A 15947-nucleotide genomic window follows, 5' to 3' on the forward strand; every position below is an offset into this window, starting at 1 on the left:
AAGTAAGAATGCTTCATTGCTTTACTTATTTTTGTATAAGAAGTTGCCTGTTGTCACAGTATTTTCAGGTTGGCATTTCTTGGTCATAGTGTATACTTTTTAAAAATAAGTAATGGTTACAATATGTAATAGCTAACATTTGGATTCTGATTTTTTCCTTGTTATTAGCAACTAATTTGGTTTTTTGTACCTTTTAAACTTTCCATATTAACTTAATTTTAAGTAAGAATTTAGGATTTTTCATAAATAAACATGCTTTTTAAAAACAAGATTTTTAAAAATATGTATGCATGTTTTGTTTTCCTGTGTGATCTGTGTACCACATGCATGTAGTGCCCATAAAGGCCAGAAGAGGTCATTGGAGCCATGGAACAACAGTTAGACTTGTTAGATACCATGTAGGTGCTATGAATTAAACCCCAGTTGTCTGCAAGAATGACCAGTGCTTAAAGTTTTTAATTTTAAAATAATTTTCTACTTAGAAAAAAGTTACAAAACGAATGCCGAGACTATGCATAGACTCTTCCAATGTTGGCAGTTTGTGTGACCATACACAGTTGCTGGGCCCGGGAGAATAACAGGTGCAGCGCCGCTGACTGGCTACAGACCACGCCCGGGTTTCCTGAGGCTTCTCATCGCTGGCCTCAGGGTCCCGCATTGCGTCTGTCTTTCTCCGTGGCTCCTGCATCCGTGTGCAAGGACAGTGCGTCAGCCCTCCTGTTGCTTTCATGGCCTCGGACCTTTTGATGAGTGCAGTCGGTTAATTTGTAAAATGTCTGTTTGGCAACATCCCAGTAATGATTATTGCAAACAGTTATCAACAGTTACTAGCATTAGTAGGCAGATGTTTGAAAAACAGGATATTTGGGGCTGGAGAGATGGCTCAGCGGTTAAGAGCACCGTCTGCTCTTGCAAAGGTCATGAGTTCAATTCTCAGCGACCGCATGGTGGCTCACAACCATCTATAATGTGAACTGATTCCCTCTTCTGGCAAGTGTAAATGCAGATAGAACACTCATATACATAAAATAAATATTTAAAAAAAATTTAAAACAAAGAAAGAAAAACAGGATAGTTTCATATTCTCAGTTTACCCCTCTTAAGATATATTTTTTAATACAAAGGGAAAAAGTCATTTTACAATAGAGAAACATAGCCAACACCACCATAACCAAACAAATAAGGTAAACATCCCAAATAATAGACATTGACATCATCAAGGTACTGACAGGATGTCCTAGAAAAGAGTAGCAGCTCTTCTGTGCTGTTCTTCCAAAAACACAGACTTGCTTTAATTATGAGAAAACATCAGCTAGATTGATTTTCATTGTGTTTTCTCTTAGGCAAAGCATAATTGATTTGAAGGAGAAGGAAATACCAGAATTAAGAAACAAACTACAGAGTGTTAATAGAGACATACAGCGCCTAAAGAATGACATAGAAGAACAAGAAACACTCTTGGGAACTATAATGCCTGAAGAAGAAAGTGCGAAAGTATGTCTGACAGATGTTACAATTATGGAGAGGTTCCAGGTAAGTTACTGCAGTTTAAAGTTACTGCAGAATAAAGCTGATCTGTGGGGGCTTGGATGTGAAATGTGAGTGCGGGCATGTTGTACACCTTTAATCCCAGCACCGGAGAGGCAGAGGCGGGTGGAGCTCTAAGTTGAGGGCCAGCCAGGCCTACACAAGTGAGAACCTTCCCTCCTGTCCCCCCACAGATAGATAATGTATGTATATACGTGTATGCACGGGTGTGTATTTATACATACATATCTACACACGTACATATATAGTAACTAATTTTCAGGTGCAGGTAACTGATTTGTATAATTCCTAGGCTTAAAGCATCATAAACTATGGAAATTGAGGCATAGTTCATCTACCTTACTTGAAGTATTAGAACTTAACTTCACTTTTTGTCCTATTAAACTTGCCTTTAAAAGGGTTTGAATTAGCTGGGAGTGGTGGTGCACACTCGTAATTGCAGCAGTCTGGGAGGCAGAGGCAGGTGAATCTCTCTAAGTTCAAGGCCAGCCTGGTCTACAGAGTCCAGGAGAGCCAAGGCTATACAGAGAAACCCTGTCTCCAAAAAATAAACAAAACCAACACAAAAATAATAAGCAAAAGGGTTTGAATCATGATAATGCAGTAAATCTCTTAGAAGTAACTGTTCTGTTCTTAAGATGGAGTTGAAAGATGTTGAAAGGAAAATTGCACAGCAGGCGGCTAAGCTGGAGGGGGTAGACTTGGATCGAACTGTCCAGCAGGTTAACCAGGAAAAACAAGAAAAGCAACACAAACTGGATACAGGTAATGTCATGTCTTTGTTCACACCCCACAAAGACTTCAGTGCTGTTCCACATGCATTTCATAATAAGTTTTGTACCTACTCTGTGGAAGACCCACAGTACATTCATTCTCTTCTTTCCAAGTATCTCTGCTTGGTTTCCTTGCCTTCTGCAACAGACTTGGAATTGTAGATGGTTAGATGGGTCTTGCTCAGTCAGACCTGCCCTGTGAGCTTCACCCAAGAGTAGCCAGGGGGAGGACAGCAAGCAGAATACCCTCGTTACGCGCAGTAGAGCCTCCTGGAATTCTGCCTCTGAAGTCTCCACACTACAAGAACTCAAGGATGATAGCAGTGTTTTCTGCTTCACCCATTAGCCACTGTATCATTATGTTTCTGTTCAGTTTCCAGTAAGATTGAATTGAACCGTAAGTTTATACAGGACCAACAGGAACAAATTCAACACCTGAAGAGTAAAACAAATGAGCTGAAGTCAGAGAAACTGCAGATATCCACGAATTTGCAACGGCGTCAGCAGATGGAGGAGCAGACCGTGGAGTTGTCCACGGAAGTTCAGTCTTTGCACAGAGAGATAAAGGTAGGAATGTGCATACATGGTTTTTTGTTTTGTTTTAAGTTCAGACGTGAAATTCTCATTAGTGTGAGCGACAGAAGTTCAGTTGTTGTGGAAATCAAGTGAAAGTGTTATAATGATTCTTCATGTGATTTGTGAGTGACAGAGTAGCGAGCTATTAATAAGTAAGAATTTGGGAAGAAAGAGTTCAGTCACGTAAGAAAGAACCAAGTGTCTGGTTAGGTAGTGGGTTTCATGTTGCTGGAAGCGCTCAGTTGATGGCTGCAGCTGTATATAAATTCTTGTCCCCAAGTGTTGTATCCAGGACAGACACCCATGAGTTAGCACTGCTTCCAGTGATGCTGCATGTGGTGTCAGGCTGCAGTACAGTGAGCATGGAGACAGCACTGTCTTCACCTCAGTGAACCGAAGCAAAGACCCTCACCCAGGTTTTCAGAATTACAGTCCCTCATTCAGAAAGCACTGCACAAGTTATCCAGTCAATTTAGTAGTAATTGCTATAAATGTTTCTTTGTTTCTTAAATAATTCTGGGTTAAATACTTTGAGCTTATGATACAAAATAGTATTACCTTGCGCTAGTCTTGACTGGTTATAAATGATTTTTACATTGAGCATCTTCCAGCCCTGTTGAGATAGATAATCAAGTATCCCTTTATAGAAAAAAAGAAACTGGGATTTCAGAATATCCCACAGTTTTCCAAAGATCTGATTCTCAGAAAGGTCTTCTGACAGGGAGGTACTTGGCTTTCCACACCACTGTCTCCCAGTGTGAGAAAATATCAGTGCTGAACTCATAATTGAATGTCGGTGTCTGGCTATACCTTTGTAGGTTCAAAACAAGTTTCAGGATTTCAAGGTTCCCTGTTTTAATCTGTGGATGCTGTGTGCCTGTGCATGCGTGCATGTGTGCGTGTGTATGAGGTGCAGCAGCAGTGTTATAAGGACTTCTGGTGAGTACGATACTTTAGTATTTGAAAGTCCGCTTTCCTCCAGAGTAGGTGTGGCCTCACCACCGTCAATCAGTATGCTGTTACTACCATGAAAATAATGGATTGGCTATCATCTAAGAAACAATATTGGGGGCTGGTGAGATAGCTCAGTGGTTAAAAGCACTGGCTGCTCTTCCAGAGGACCTGACTTCAATTCCCATTAACCACATGGCAGCTCACAACTTTCTGTAACACCAGTTCCAGGGGAACCAATATGCTCATGCATATAAATGCAGGCAAAACATGAAATAAAAATTAATAATAATAATGAATGATGGACTGAATAAACCTTTCTAGTTTTTGATCACATAGAGCTGACATAGGTCCTTATTGAACTCTTGAAAATTTATGCATGCTATAATTTATGCGGTATAATTGGAAGCTCATGGCATAGATCAAGATCTAATCATTTTGGTAGAGAGTAATCTCTGGAGCTGGATAGTCTAGGTTAGACTCTTAGCTACTTCGTTTATTCTTTTTGTTTTTTTCGAGACAGGGCTTCTCTGTGTAGCCTTGGCTGTCCTGGACTTTGTAGACCAGGCTAGCCTTGAACTCAAAGCAGTCCTCCTGCCTCCTGCCTCCCTGAGTGCTGGGATTAAAGGCATTATACCACCACACCCAGCTCGTTTATTTTAAAAATTAACTTACTTTACATCCTGATCGCAGTTTTTCCTCCCTCCTCTCCTCCCTTGCTCTTCAGAAAAGGGGAGGCTTTCCATGGATATTAATCAACCTTGGCATAACAAGTTGCAGAAAGAGTAGGCACCTCTTCTATTGAAGCTAGACTTGGCAGTCCAGAGAAAGGGTCCCAGGGACTGGCAACAGTCAGAGGCAGCTCCTGCTCCTGTTGTTAGGGTCCCAGAAGAAGACCAAGCTACACAACTGTAACATCTGTGCAGAGGGCCTAGGTCAGTCCCATGTGGGCTCCATAGTTGGTGATTCAGTCTCTGTGAGCCCCTACGGGCCCAGGTTAGTTGATTCTGTGGGTTTTCTCTAACCCCTCTGGCTCCTACAATCATTCCTCTCCCTCTCCTGCAGGATTCCCCAGGCTCCCCCTAATGTTTTGTTCTGAGTTTCTGCATCTGTTTTTGTCAGATGCTAGGTGAAGCTTCTCAGATGACAGTTATGCTAGCCTCCATCTTTACCTTATACATCTTGTAGGCAGAACAAATTACAGGTAGAAGGTTTTTTGGCTGGGTTGGTGTTCCAATCCCTCCAGTGGAAATCTTGCCTGGTTATAGGAAATGGCTGGTTTAGGCTCCGTATCTGCAAGGAGTCTTAGCTAGGGTCACCCTCATGGGTTCCTGGGAGTTCCTATTGCTCCAGGTTTCCAGAGATTGCCATCCCTGGTTCCAGCTGTCTCTCCCAGTACTCTCCCTTTCGGTTCTTCCCCCCACCTACTCCCTCTGTTCGCATCCTTACTTCTTCCCCCATCCAGTTGTCCCCATGTCCGGACCCTTTTCCCCTTTCCACCCTCTCCCACCCATGATGTCTGTTCTATTTCCCTTTCTCAGGGAGATTCAAATTTCCTCCCTTGAATCCTCCTTGTTACTTAGCTTCCTGGGCTCTGTGGGTTGTAGCATGGTTATCCTGTACTTTATGGCTAATACCTACTTTATTTACTTTTATGATCTTGAACAAGTTAATGTTTGTACCTGTTTGTCTCTCTGAAATATGTGGATAAAAATATTGGTGCCATCTTCATGACCCTATTAAGAGATGAAAATAAGTTGAAGTTAAAGCCTGACATCTGGAACATGTTTTATTAAGGCTGTGGAGCCTGGCATCTCAAATAAGATACTGGAGTATTATATAACTGGTCTGATTTTGTGTATGTGTTTTTAGGATGCTAAAGAGCAAATAAGCCCTTTGGAGACAGCACTGGAAAAGTTCCAGCAGGAAAAAGAAGAATTAGTCCACAGAAAACATACAAGTAGCAAAACGGCTCAGGATAAAGTGAGTTGATGTTCATGTTTTACTTACCCAATGCCTGTGTTAATGCCATTCATAGCATTATTGTTTTGCAGTGCTGAACGTTGAACTTAAGGCTACATCCCTAGCCCTTGCGACCTGTGCGCACACATGTGTGTGACATCCACACATGTAGTCACATGTGCGTGCCCGAGTGTATACACAGGCAAGAGCTGGAGAGCTGGAGCTTTGTTTCTGCTTCTCTCCAGCTTATCTCAGGAGGCAGAACTATCCTGGAGTTGCCTGGTGAGCTTCCAGGACCCTCCTGCCTGACCTCCCGCTCCCCCTAGTGCTAAGGTTACAGGTACACACACCTATGCCCAGTTTTGTTTTCTTTTGAACAGGGTTGCTGGGGATTTAAAGTCACGTCCTCAGGCTAGCATAGCGAGTGTTCTGACCCGCTGAGCCAGGATAAAATTTTGACATTGAGTTAAAATTAAGTTTTAATTTAATCTTGAGTAAAGATTAAACAAAATAAAAAACTTAAAAAGCATAAAACTTTAAAAATATTTTTTTTACTTCTTGATCTAAACCAGAAGAGTTGATACTTGTACTCAAAAAATGAGATTAATCCATTCTCATTGGTAAGAGATTATCTGACATAAAATCTGATAGTGTTGGAACATGGAACATTTGGTTTCAGCGTTCTTTTTTCAAAGCAAATTTTATTCTTTGTGGATTTTATGTCATATAATGTATTTTGATCATATTTACTTTTCCACTCCTCCCACTAACCTTCCTCCTAGATCCACCCCTTTCCATTCTCCCTTCAAACTTCATGTCCTTCTTTTCATTGTAACCCACCAATTCCAGTTTGTACCAGTCATACGCTGATGGGTGTGGGGCCATCCACTAAGGTGTAGTTGACCTACCAGGGGCCACATCCTTAAGCAAAACTGACTCTGTCTCTGGTTTCTAACTTCATTATGCTCTTTCATTGATGCCCTACTCTCATCCTGGTGATTTTTTAAATACTTGTTTGTTTACTTACTTGTTTATTTCTTTTTTGTTTGCTTGTTTGTTTTTCAAGAGACAGGATCTCTCTATAGCCCTGGCTCTTCTGGAACTCTCTGTAGACCAAGATGGCCTCCAGCTCACAGAGACCAGCTTGCCTCTGCCCCCCACATGCTTAGATTAAAGGTGTGCTACTCCACCACCTGGCCATTATTTGTTTTCTTGAGGGTCTCACTATCTAGGTGTGGCTGCCCTGGCTCTTGATATGTAGACCAGGCTGGCCTTGGAGTCATGGTGATCCTCCTGTTTCAGCCTTCCTCCCAAATCCTAAGATTTCAGGCAGATACTACCATGCCCAGCTCATTTAGTGTAAATTTTTGGTTTTATTTTTGCATGTGTGTAAATAATAAATGTTTCTCCACAGATCAATGATATCAAAGAGAAGGTTAAAACTATTCATGGTCATATGAAAGACATAGAGAATTATATTCAAGATGGAAAAGATGACTATAAGAAGGTAATTTAAAACAAAATTATTATTTGTTTGTTTTTATTTGATGTACTTAATCTTTTTTTTTTTTTTTTTTTTTTTTTTTTTTTTTAGCAAAAGGAAGCTGAACTTAATCAAGTTGTAATCCAACTCAATGAATGTGACAAACACAAAGAAAAGATAAATGAAGAAATGGGAGCCATGAGGCAAGATATTGACACACAGAAGGTAGGGCTCTGCTCATGGCAGCACAGTACTTTCTATAGCACAATTTATTATAATATAAGTTAGATTGGATGGAAATGCAAACAGGAAAATACCGCAGTTTTTCCTTTCTTATCTTATTCAGTCATTTATTCATTTACCTGCCTACCTATTTATTTACTTACTTATTCATTCATGCATTCATTGGTTTTTCTTTTTTTAACTTTATTTATTTTTATTCTCTGTACATTGTTGTTTGACTGCATGTGTGTCTGTGTGGGTTGTGAGGTCCCCTGGAAGAGGAGTTAGTTACAGATGGCTGTGAGCTGCCATGTGGATGCTGTGGATTGAACTCGGGTTCTCTGGAAGAACAGTCAGTGCTCTTAACCACTGAGACCCTCATTGATGTTTCAAGACAGGGTTTCTCTGTGTAACAGAGCCTGGACTCACTTTATAGATCAGGCTGACCTTGAACTCAAAGAGAGTCCACCTGGCTCTGCCTCCCAAGTTCTGGATTTAAAGGTATATGCCACCACCATCTGGCTCTCATTTTTATTTTTAACAAAGGGCTCAGCTGGTAAAAGGTGAGATGTAAAAGGTCAGACATGATGATGGTGCCAAGGCTTTAGTCTTGGCACTCAGAAGGCAGAAGTAGATGGATCTCTGAGTTCAAGGCTAGCCTGGTATACATATCAAGTTCCAGGCCAGCTAGGACTACATATGATATATTATTTTAGGGGGAAAAAAAAGTTTAAAGATATAAAAAAAAAGAACTAAGTGGGAAGAGGTAGCTCTTCCTCTTCCCACTCTCTTCCCGCTTCCACTCTCTTACATATATGTGTGTGTGTATGTATATTGCATTTAAAGACTTTTTACCAAATATATCAATGTTCTGTAGTAAAAAAAATACACAAAAATACATGCTGTACTCATTTATTAAGAGGCTTATTAAGAGACCTTACATCGTGGTCCTGAAGGGGCAGTGTAAGCTGTTCTGCCCCTCCTGCCCCACTGGCTGAATCTCCCTCTGGTCAGTTTAGCCTGATTGTAAGGAAGGCAGTGTCACCACTAGCTGTCTGCTGATGCCTGTCAGTAGCTTGTTTATTTTTGTTAACTGATAAAATATTTATGTCTAGATACAAGAAAGATGGCTACAGGATAACCTTACACTAAGAAAAAGAAGAGAGGAACTAAAAGAAGTTGAAGAAGAAAGAAAACAACATTTGAAGGAGATGGGACAAATGCAAGTTTTACAAATGAAAAAGTATGTTTTAGTAAATAATGTTTGTTGTTTATTTTTGAGTCTCTTTGAACACCCCGTGCTGGCTCCAAACACTTGGGGCTCCTGTCTCCGCCCCTTGTGGGCTGGAATTACAGGCATGATCACTGCACCCCACGTAAAATAGTGTTTTGTTTCAGTGAAGGTCCTTACAATTATAGTATAAAGAAAGCAGGAGCTGAGAGCTAACTCAGTAGTTAAAGAGTACTGGCTGCTCTTCCAGAGGACCCAGGTTGGATTCCCAGCACCCAGTTTTATAAAATGGGGTGCCCTCCCAGATCCTTTCTCCTCAACATTATTTTGTTGTTGTTGTTTGTTTGTTTGTTTATATATTTTTCAAGACAGGGTTTTTCTGTACCCTTGGTTGTCCTGTACTTGAGGACGGCCTCCAACTCACAGAGATCCTCTGCCTCCCTGATTTCAGGGATTAAACTTGTGCACCACCACACCCAACTTCTTTGTTTGTTTTTGTTTTTAAGACAGTGTTTCTCTATGTAGACCTGACTGTCCTGGAACTTGCTTTGTAGACCTGGCTGACCTTGACCTCAGAGATCAACCTGCCTCTACCTCCCAAGTATTAGGATTAAAAGCTTTCTTTCTCTTTCAGAAAATAAAATAAAAGCCACACATGTGCATACAAGTAAATCAGAACAAATGAAAGAGCAATAAGATAAAAAATGCCAAAACAAAATGAAACAAAGCTCCCCACACAAACACACACATACACACCCACATAAAACAATGGAAGCTGGGTACATGCATAATCCCAGCACTTGGTAGGAAGAGGCAGGCAGATCTCCATGAGTTCAAGGCCAGTAGTGTCTTGAATAGAAAGACCATCTCAAAACAACAACAACAAAAACCCGTGAAGTTCATTTTGGGTCAACTACTTCAGGGCATGGGGATTGTGATTGATGTCTCTGGGGATTGGAATGTGATTGATGTCTCTGTGACACGCCGTGGTAGAAAACTGATTTTCCCTCTGCCTGCAGGTATCAGTTCCAAATAGCTTCTTGGTTAGGGAGTAGAACATGGTATCTCCCTCCCTCTTCTCAGTCCTGGGACTTCATCTCAAGTCAGAATTTTTTTTTTTTTTAATTTATTCTATGAGCATTTTGCCTACATGTTTGTGTGTGCACAGACAGTGTTGGGTCCCCTGGAACTGGCTTTTGGTGATTGTGAGCCACCATGTGGTGTTCTGAGAGTTGAACTAGGGTCCTTGAAAGAGCAGACAGTGCTCTTAACTGCTGTCATCTCTCCAGCCCAAGCCAATTTTTTTTTTTTTTTAAGTAATTACTCTGTGATTAAAATTTAGTGTTTGTAAAGACAGGGTCTTACTAGCTAGCCTCTGCCTCTGCCTCCCAAGCGCTGCGATTAAAGACGTGTGCCATTGCACCTGAGTGAACATGCTTCCGACTGCCTGGTATGTCTGCTCTTCAGCGGGCCTTTCACTGCTAGAAAGTGTCAGACGTGTCAACCAAATGCATAGTCAGGACAACTATGTAACAGTTCCATAAACTTGTGTGCAATGTCTTGCACATACCAGATACTTAATAAGTGGTTGATAAATTAAAATTTTAAGGCATATATTAAAGTCTATATAACCTGCTAGGGTACAAAAATTTTTTTAGTATTTCTTTTTGATCAGAATTGTGATTTTTAGACTTTTGCAACAGAAACTGAACTTTTTAATGAATTTTACTCTAGAAAATAATTTATTGCAGATAAAATTGTACTGTGTCTTTGATTTGTAGGTAAAACTGATTGAAACCTGTTATCCAGCAACTTCTCATTGTTGGCAGTTAGCAGTTGTATCCTTAGTTCTAAAGCTGAGTGGGTGACTTTGTCTCGTGAATCCCCAGCAGCCCTTAGCATTGTCAGGATCTAGGAAGCAAGGGGCTTTCACAGTGCTCACGTGTTGTGAGGGTTCTTACTTGGTGCATAGAAATTAGCTGCTCAGAAACCTTAAATACTGCAGACATTTAGAAGGGAGAGAATTAGCTCAAGAGTCTTAGAATACAAGGAGGACCTCTGTCGGGTGCTCATCACTGAGGAGAGCAGCACCTGTCTAAAGGGACTTTCTGCTTAGGTTGCCAAAAGTTCAACAGTGGTCCTCAGTCCTCACTAATCATTTCTCCTTTTCTAGTGAACATCAGAAGTTGGAAGAGAATATAGACAATATAAAAAGAAATCACAGTCTGGCATTGGGACGACAGAAAGGCTATGAAGAAGAAATTCTTCACTTTAAGAAGGAGCTCCGAGAACCTCAGTTCCGGGATGCTGAGGACAAGTATAGAGAAATGATGATCGTCATGAGGACCACAGAGCTGGCAAACAAGGACCTCGACATCTACTACAAGGCCCTGGACCAGTGAGTGCCTCAGTGCTTTGTGCTTACTGCAGCAGGGCGGCTAGCACACTGTGCTCATCTTCTCGGTTTTGTCTTTTTGGCGTATGACATTTCATGTATACCATAGAATGAAAAAAACTTGCATATGTATGCGTGTGTGCTTACATTATAAAGCATTCCTCTCCTAACCAGCTCAAGAGCTTCACTGTTAACCGCTGCCTGGCAGCCACTGAGATGGTCTCTCATCTCAGCCTTCAGCAGTCTTTACTCCCTTTCCAGTGACAAAGATGTTTGCTCTCTCTGCTCTTAAAAACTGGGTTTAAAGCATGTCTATTGTGTTCAGGCTTTAAGAGTGGCATCGTGTTTCAGGTGATCTTCCAGGACTTGGTGTTCTGGTTTTTTCTGTTTTGGTCTGGCTGTGGTTCATCCATGTTCTCATGTATAGGATCCTGCCCTGAATCACTGCATCCCATTCTCCTGTGCTTGCACCTCGGGGTCTTTCCTAATGTAAACCTTGCTGTGGACACTCAGGACATCTGACAGAGAGAGAAGAAAGCTGTACATGTGGCAGTGGGTTGTGGGATATGCCTGACTTGACAGAATGCTGGATTGTTTTTTAAAATGGTTTTACTAGCCTGATATGGTGGCTCAGTGCCTATGATCCCACAGGTAAGAGGCTGAAGCAGGTAAATTGCTGTGTATTTAATGTCATTGGGGTTAAAGAAACAATTGAGGCCTTCATGATAGTTCTCTGATTCATTTTTAGTATGCGCTTTTAATCCCAGCATTCAGGAGGCTGAGGCTGGTGGATCTCTTGAGTTTGAGACCAGCCGTGGTGTACAAAGTGAGTTTCAGGACAGGCAGGGCTACACAGAGGAACCCTGTCTTGAAGCACCCCCCCCCAAAAAAAAATAGAATAGTATTTTTAAATTATTGACTTTATTATTGTATCAATCCTATATATTAATGGAATCAGTATGATATTTCCACACATACATACAGTATGCACTGATTAGATCTTACCACCCCTTCTCTTCTACTTATGAGTATATTATTTTCAGGATTTGGGGGGAGGGGGATCTCTCCATGTAGCCCTGGATAGTCTGGAACTTTGATATATAGACCAGGCTGGCTTCAAACTCAAAGATCTGCCTGTCTCTGCCTCCCAAGGACTGGGATTAAATGCCTGTACCCCCATCCTCAGCCTTTTCAGGGTTTTTTTTTTTTTAGAAACAGGGTTTCTCTGTGTAGCCTTGGCTGTCCTGGACTTGCTTGGTAGACCAGGCTGGCCTTGAACTCACAGAGATCCACTTGCCTCTGCCTCTGCAAGTTACAGGCATGTGCCACCATGCCCAGCTTCAAGACATTTTTTAAGTTGTGTATAAGAGAGAACATGTAATACTTGTCTTTTTGCTGCTGTCTTTGGTTTGCTTATTTCCTTTGGAAAATACCTAGCTGGCAGTGAAATAGCAGAATAGTACTGTAAACTTATTTTTTAGTGGGATTTGGAGTTTTATATTTTTTAAACTTCAAAAAAATGTTTTGCTTTTGTATGTTTATAAGAAGTGTGTGTGTGTGTACACCTCTGTAGAGGTCGGAGAACAGCTTTGTGGAGTTGGCTCTTACCTATCTTTGCATGTTCCAGGGACTGAGTTCAGGTCATCAGGCTTGTGTAGCAAGTGCCTGACCCACTGAACTATCTCACTAGCCCTACTGCTTGTTTTTTACTTACGTGTTTGTTTGAGTTAGGTTCTTAACAGTGTAGACCAGGAGATTGGTCAGTAGATAAAGTGCTTATCATGAGGATTCTTGTTCAGATCCCTAGAGCCCACATACAAAGCTAGGCACAACAGTGTGTACCTTTAATTCCAGCATTAGGAAGAGGGACATCCCTGGGGCTTGCTGGCTGCCGTTGTAGCAGAATCATTGAGCTCCAAGTTCAAGAAGAGACCTATTTTTAAGATAAGGTGGAAAGCCATAGAAGAAAACACCCAGCATTAACCTTTGGCCTCTTCACACACGTACTCACATGTGTGCACACACACACATACAAAAAAAAACACAAGTACAAAAGAAGCACCTAGTTAAGTAAAGCACACTGGTGTGCCTGAGTGATCTCTCGAGGCTGCTAGGTCATCAAGACCCTGTCATAGTCATTGATTTAATCCATTGAAAATTTGAAGCCAGGGTGGTGGTGTACCTCATTAATCCCAGCACTCAAGAGGTAGAGGCAGGAGAATCAGCTCCAGCTACATAGTGAGTTTAAGGCCACGCTTAGCTTGAAGAGATACAGACTCAAAGGTGTGTTGAGTAGATAATTGGGAAAAGGCAGGACTGTGGAAGGCAAGACCTGGTGAGGGAAATGGGTCACCCAGGGCATGCCGTGGAAGACAGGACTCTGACCCTTCTCCTCTCATTACTTGTCTTTGCTGCCGGACTGCCATGAAGTGAACTAACTCCATCATGTCTTCCTCTGTGTCCCGCCTTGCCAGGGACTTATAAGCTGTGGAGGCAGCTGACCATGAGTGAAACTGAGCCAGAATAAATCATCCTCCCTTGAGTTGTTTGCCTCAGGAGTTGATCAGTATGAAGAACTTCTGAACAATCTTGTGTGCCACAACTCTGGCAGGAATTTAGTTAAGGTCTTGAAACAAGGCATATTATTAGGGAGACCTTGTCTGCTTCCTTGAGTAGTTCTGTCCTCCCAGCTACTCTTACATGTCTGTAGGAGGTGTTCTTCTCTTGTTTTAGTTCTTTAACAACAGATGTTGTGGGTCTAGTAGTCTTAGCACCAACTTTTGGTTGTGCAGTAAGGAACAGGATCCTGTTGGCAAGTATGCTGAAACAGTTCAGGATAGATTGTCAATAAGAAGGTACCATATGGAATACAGTCAAAGATGCCATAAGGAAAAGTGGAAGTGGGAATTACATAGCAGGGTAGAGTTTCTCTAAAAGTTGACAAATCTGATCTTCACAAAGCCTGTCAAACCTATAATATACCGTTAAAAGTACTGTCTCTGGATGCAGAGACCCACAGCTTGGGGAATCCTTCCGAAGAGGGGAGGAAGGATTATAGCAGCCAGAGGGGTCAGGGACACTACAAGAAAACCCACAGAATCAACTAACCTGGGCCCATAGAGGCTCACAGAGACTGAACCACCAACCAGGGAGCCTGCATGGGACTGACCTAGGCCCTTTGCACAGATGTGACAGTTGTGTAGCTTGGTGTCCTTGTGGGACCCTAACAGTGGGAGCAGGGGTTGTCTCTGACTCTGTTGGCTGCCTCTAGGACCCTTTGCCTCTCTAGCCTTAATTGAGGAGTTGCCTAGTCCTATAGTAGCTTAATATGCTAAGGCTGGTTGATATCCATGGGAGGCCTGCCCTTTTCTGAAGAGAAAGAGAGGACAAGTGGATTGGGATGGCGGCCAGGAACTAGGAGGAAAGGAGGGAAGGGAAACTATGGTTGGGATGTTAAAAAATTAATTAAAAAAAAAGAAAAGTACTGTCTCTGGAAGTAGTTGTTTAGCTTTGTTGTGTTAGGTGATTATTTACCACAAGCTTCTGTTTTTCATATATAAAATGGGAATTTAAAACATCTATACTAACTTTCACCGTAAAGGTAGTCAAAGACAAACTCCAAGACAATATAGAATGAATCCAGCTTCCTCTGCTACTAGTCTTCCTCCCTGGGCCTCCCAAGTGCTAGGATTCTGTCTGAGTCAGCCCTGGCTCCATGCTCCAGTCTCGAAGTTCCTAAACTCTCGCTTGCCTACTCACTTTAGAAAACTAACCCTATTAAGGACATGGAGGTTTCTGTTGCCCTTATTTAAATATTCTTGGAGATTAAATGTCCCAAAGTTGGGAGCTTTGCAGAGACCAAATTCTGTACTTACTATATTAGTCGTAACCAAATTATTTTTATCCATCTGTGAAGACAGGGTACCATATACTGTATTTACTGGAGAGATTAAGCAGCCTGCTCAAGGTTACTAAGTAACTAGCAGAGACAGACTTAAGGGGGGGGGGCTTTCTGTTGTTTTCTGCTAAGCTGCTACCATGATAACCCTTGTTAAAACCTTTAAGGAATCGGGAGTGGTGGCACACGCTTTTAATCCTAGCACTCCTGGGGGTAGAGGCAGGTGGATCTCTGTGAGTTTGAAGCCAGCCTGGTCTAAAGGAGTTCCAGGGGCATCCAGGGCTACACAGAGAAACCATGTCTCAAAACAGAACAAGACCAAAAAAACAAAACAACAACAACAACAAAAAAAACCCTTAAAGGAAAAGCCTGTATTCACGTAATTTGTATTTATAGTCATGTTTATAGTACATAAATGTGGCCTAAGTCAATTTTCTAATAGCCATGATTATTGACTAATTTTGACTTAATTTATAGCTCCTCAGGTAGATGTCTAACATAAAATACAAAGTTATTGTTTATGTTAAACTTTTGATTGCTGACATGTTTGACACTTTTCTGAATAAAGTGTATACAGATACAGAAGCAAATTAAGAAAAAAGCAGCTGGTGTGGTGCACACACCTTTAATCCCAGCACTTGGGAGGCAGAGGCAGGTGGATTTCTGTGAGTTTGAGCTGGCTTGGTCTACATAATGAGTTCCAGGACAGCCAAGGCTATGTAGAGAGACCCTATCTCCAAAAAAGGCTGGAGAGATGGCTCAGAGGTTAAGAGCACTGACTGCTCTTTTAAAAGTCCTGAATTCGTTTCTCAGCAACCATGTGGTAGCTCACAACCATCAATTTCCTCTTCTGGCATGCAGGTATACATACAAGCAAAACACTGTATACATAATAAATCTTGAAAGAA

At 41.6% G+C, this 15947-nt stretch overlaps 1 protein-coding gene across 2 annotated transcripts in view; it reads left to right on the forward strand.

The window, feature by feature from the left end:
* The window catches only part of Rad50 (RAD50 double strand break repair protein), a 55723-nt gene that overhangs the window by 23868 nt on the left and 15908 nt on the right, over positions 1 to 15947 (forward strand). For both annotated transcript variants that reach the window (XM_021637331.2, XM_021637330.2), the window contains exons 14-21: positions 1344 to 1533; positions 2187 to 2313; positions 2695 to 2888; positions 5721 to 5831; positions 7225 to 7317; positions 7405 to 7518; positions 8631 to 8758; positions 10920 to 11144. In XM_021637331.2, coding sequence (XP_021493006.1) covers positions 1344 to 1533; positions 2187 to 2313; positions 2695 to 2888; positions 5721 to 5831; positions 7225 to 7317; positions 7405 to 7518; positions 8631 to 8758; positions 10920 to 11144 — 1182 coding nt within the window. The remainder of the gene's footprint in view (positions 1 to 1343; positions 1534 to 2186; positions 2314 to 2694; positions 2889 to 5720; positions 5832 to 7224; positions 7318 to 7404; positions 7519 to 8630; positions 8759 to 10919; positions 11145 to 15947) is intronic.

The sequence above is a fragment of the Meriones unguiculatus genome, chromosome 11 (assembly GCF_030254825.1).
Source record: "Meriones unguiculatus strain TT.TT164.6M chromosome 11, Bangor_MerUng_6.1, whole genome shotgun sequence".
NCBI lineage: Eukaryota > Metazoa > Chordata > Mammalia > Rodentia > Muridae > Meriones > Meriones unguiculatus.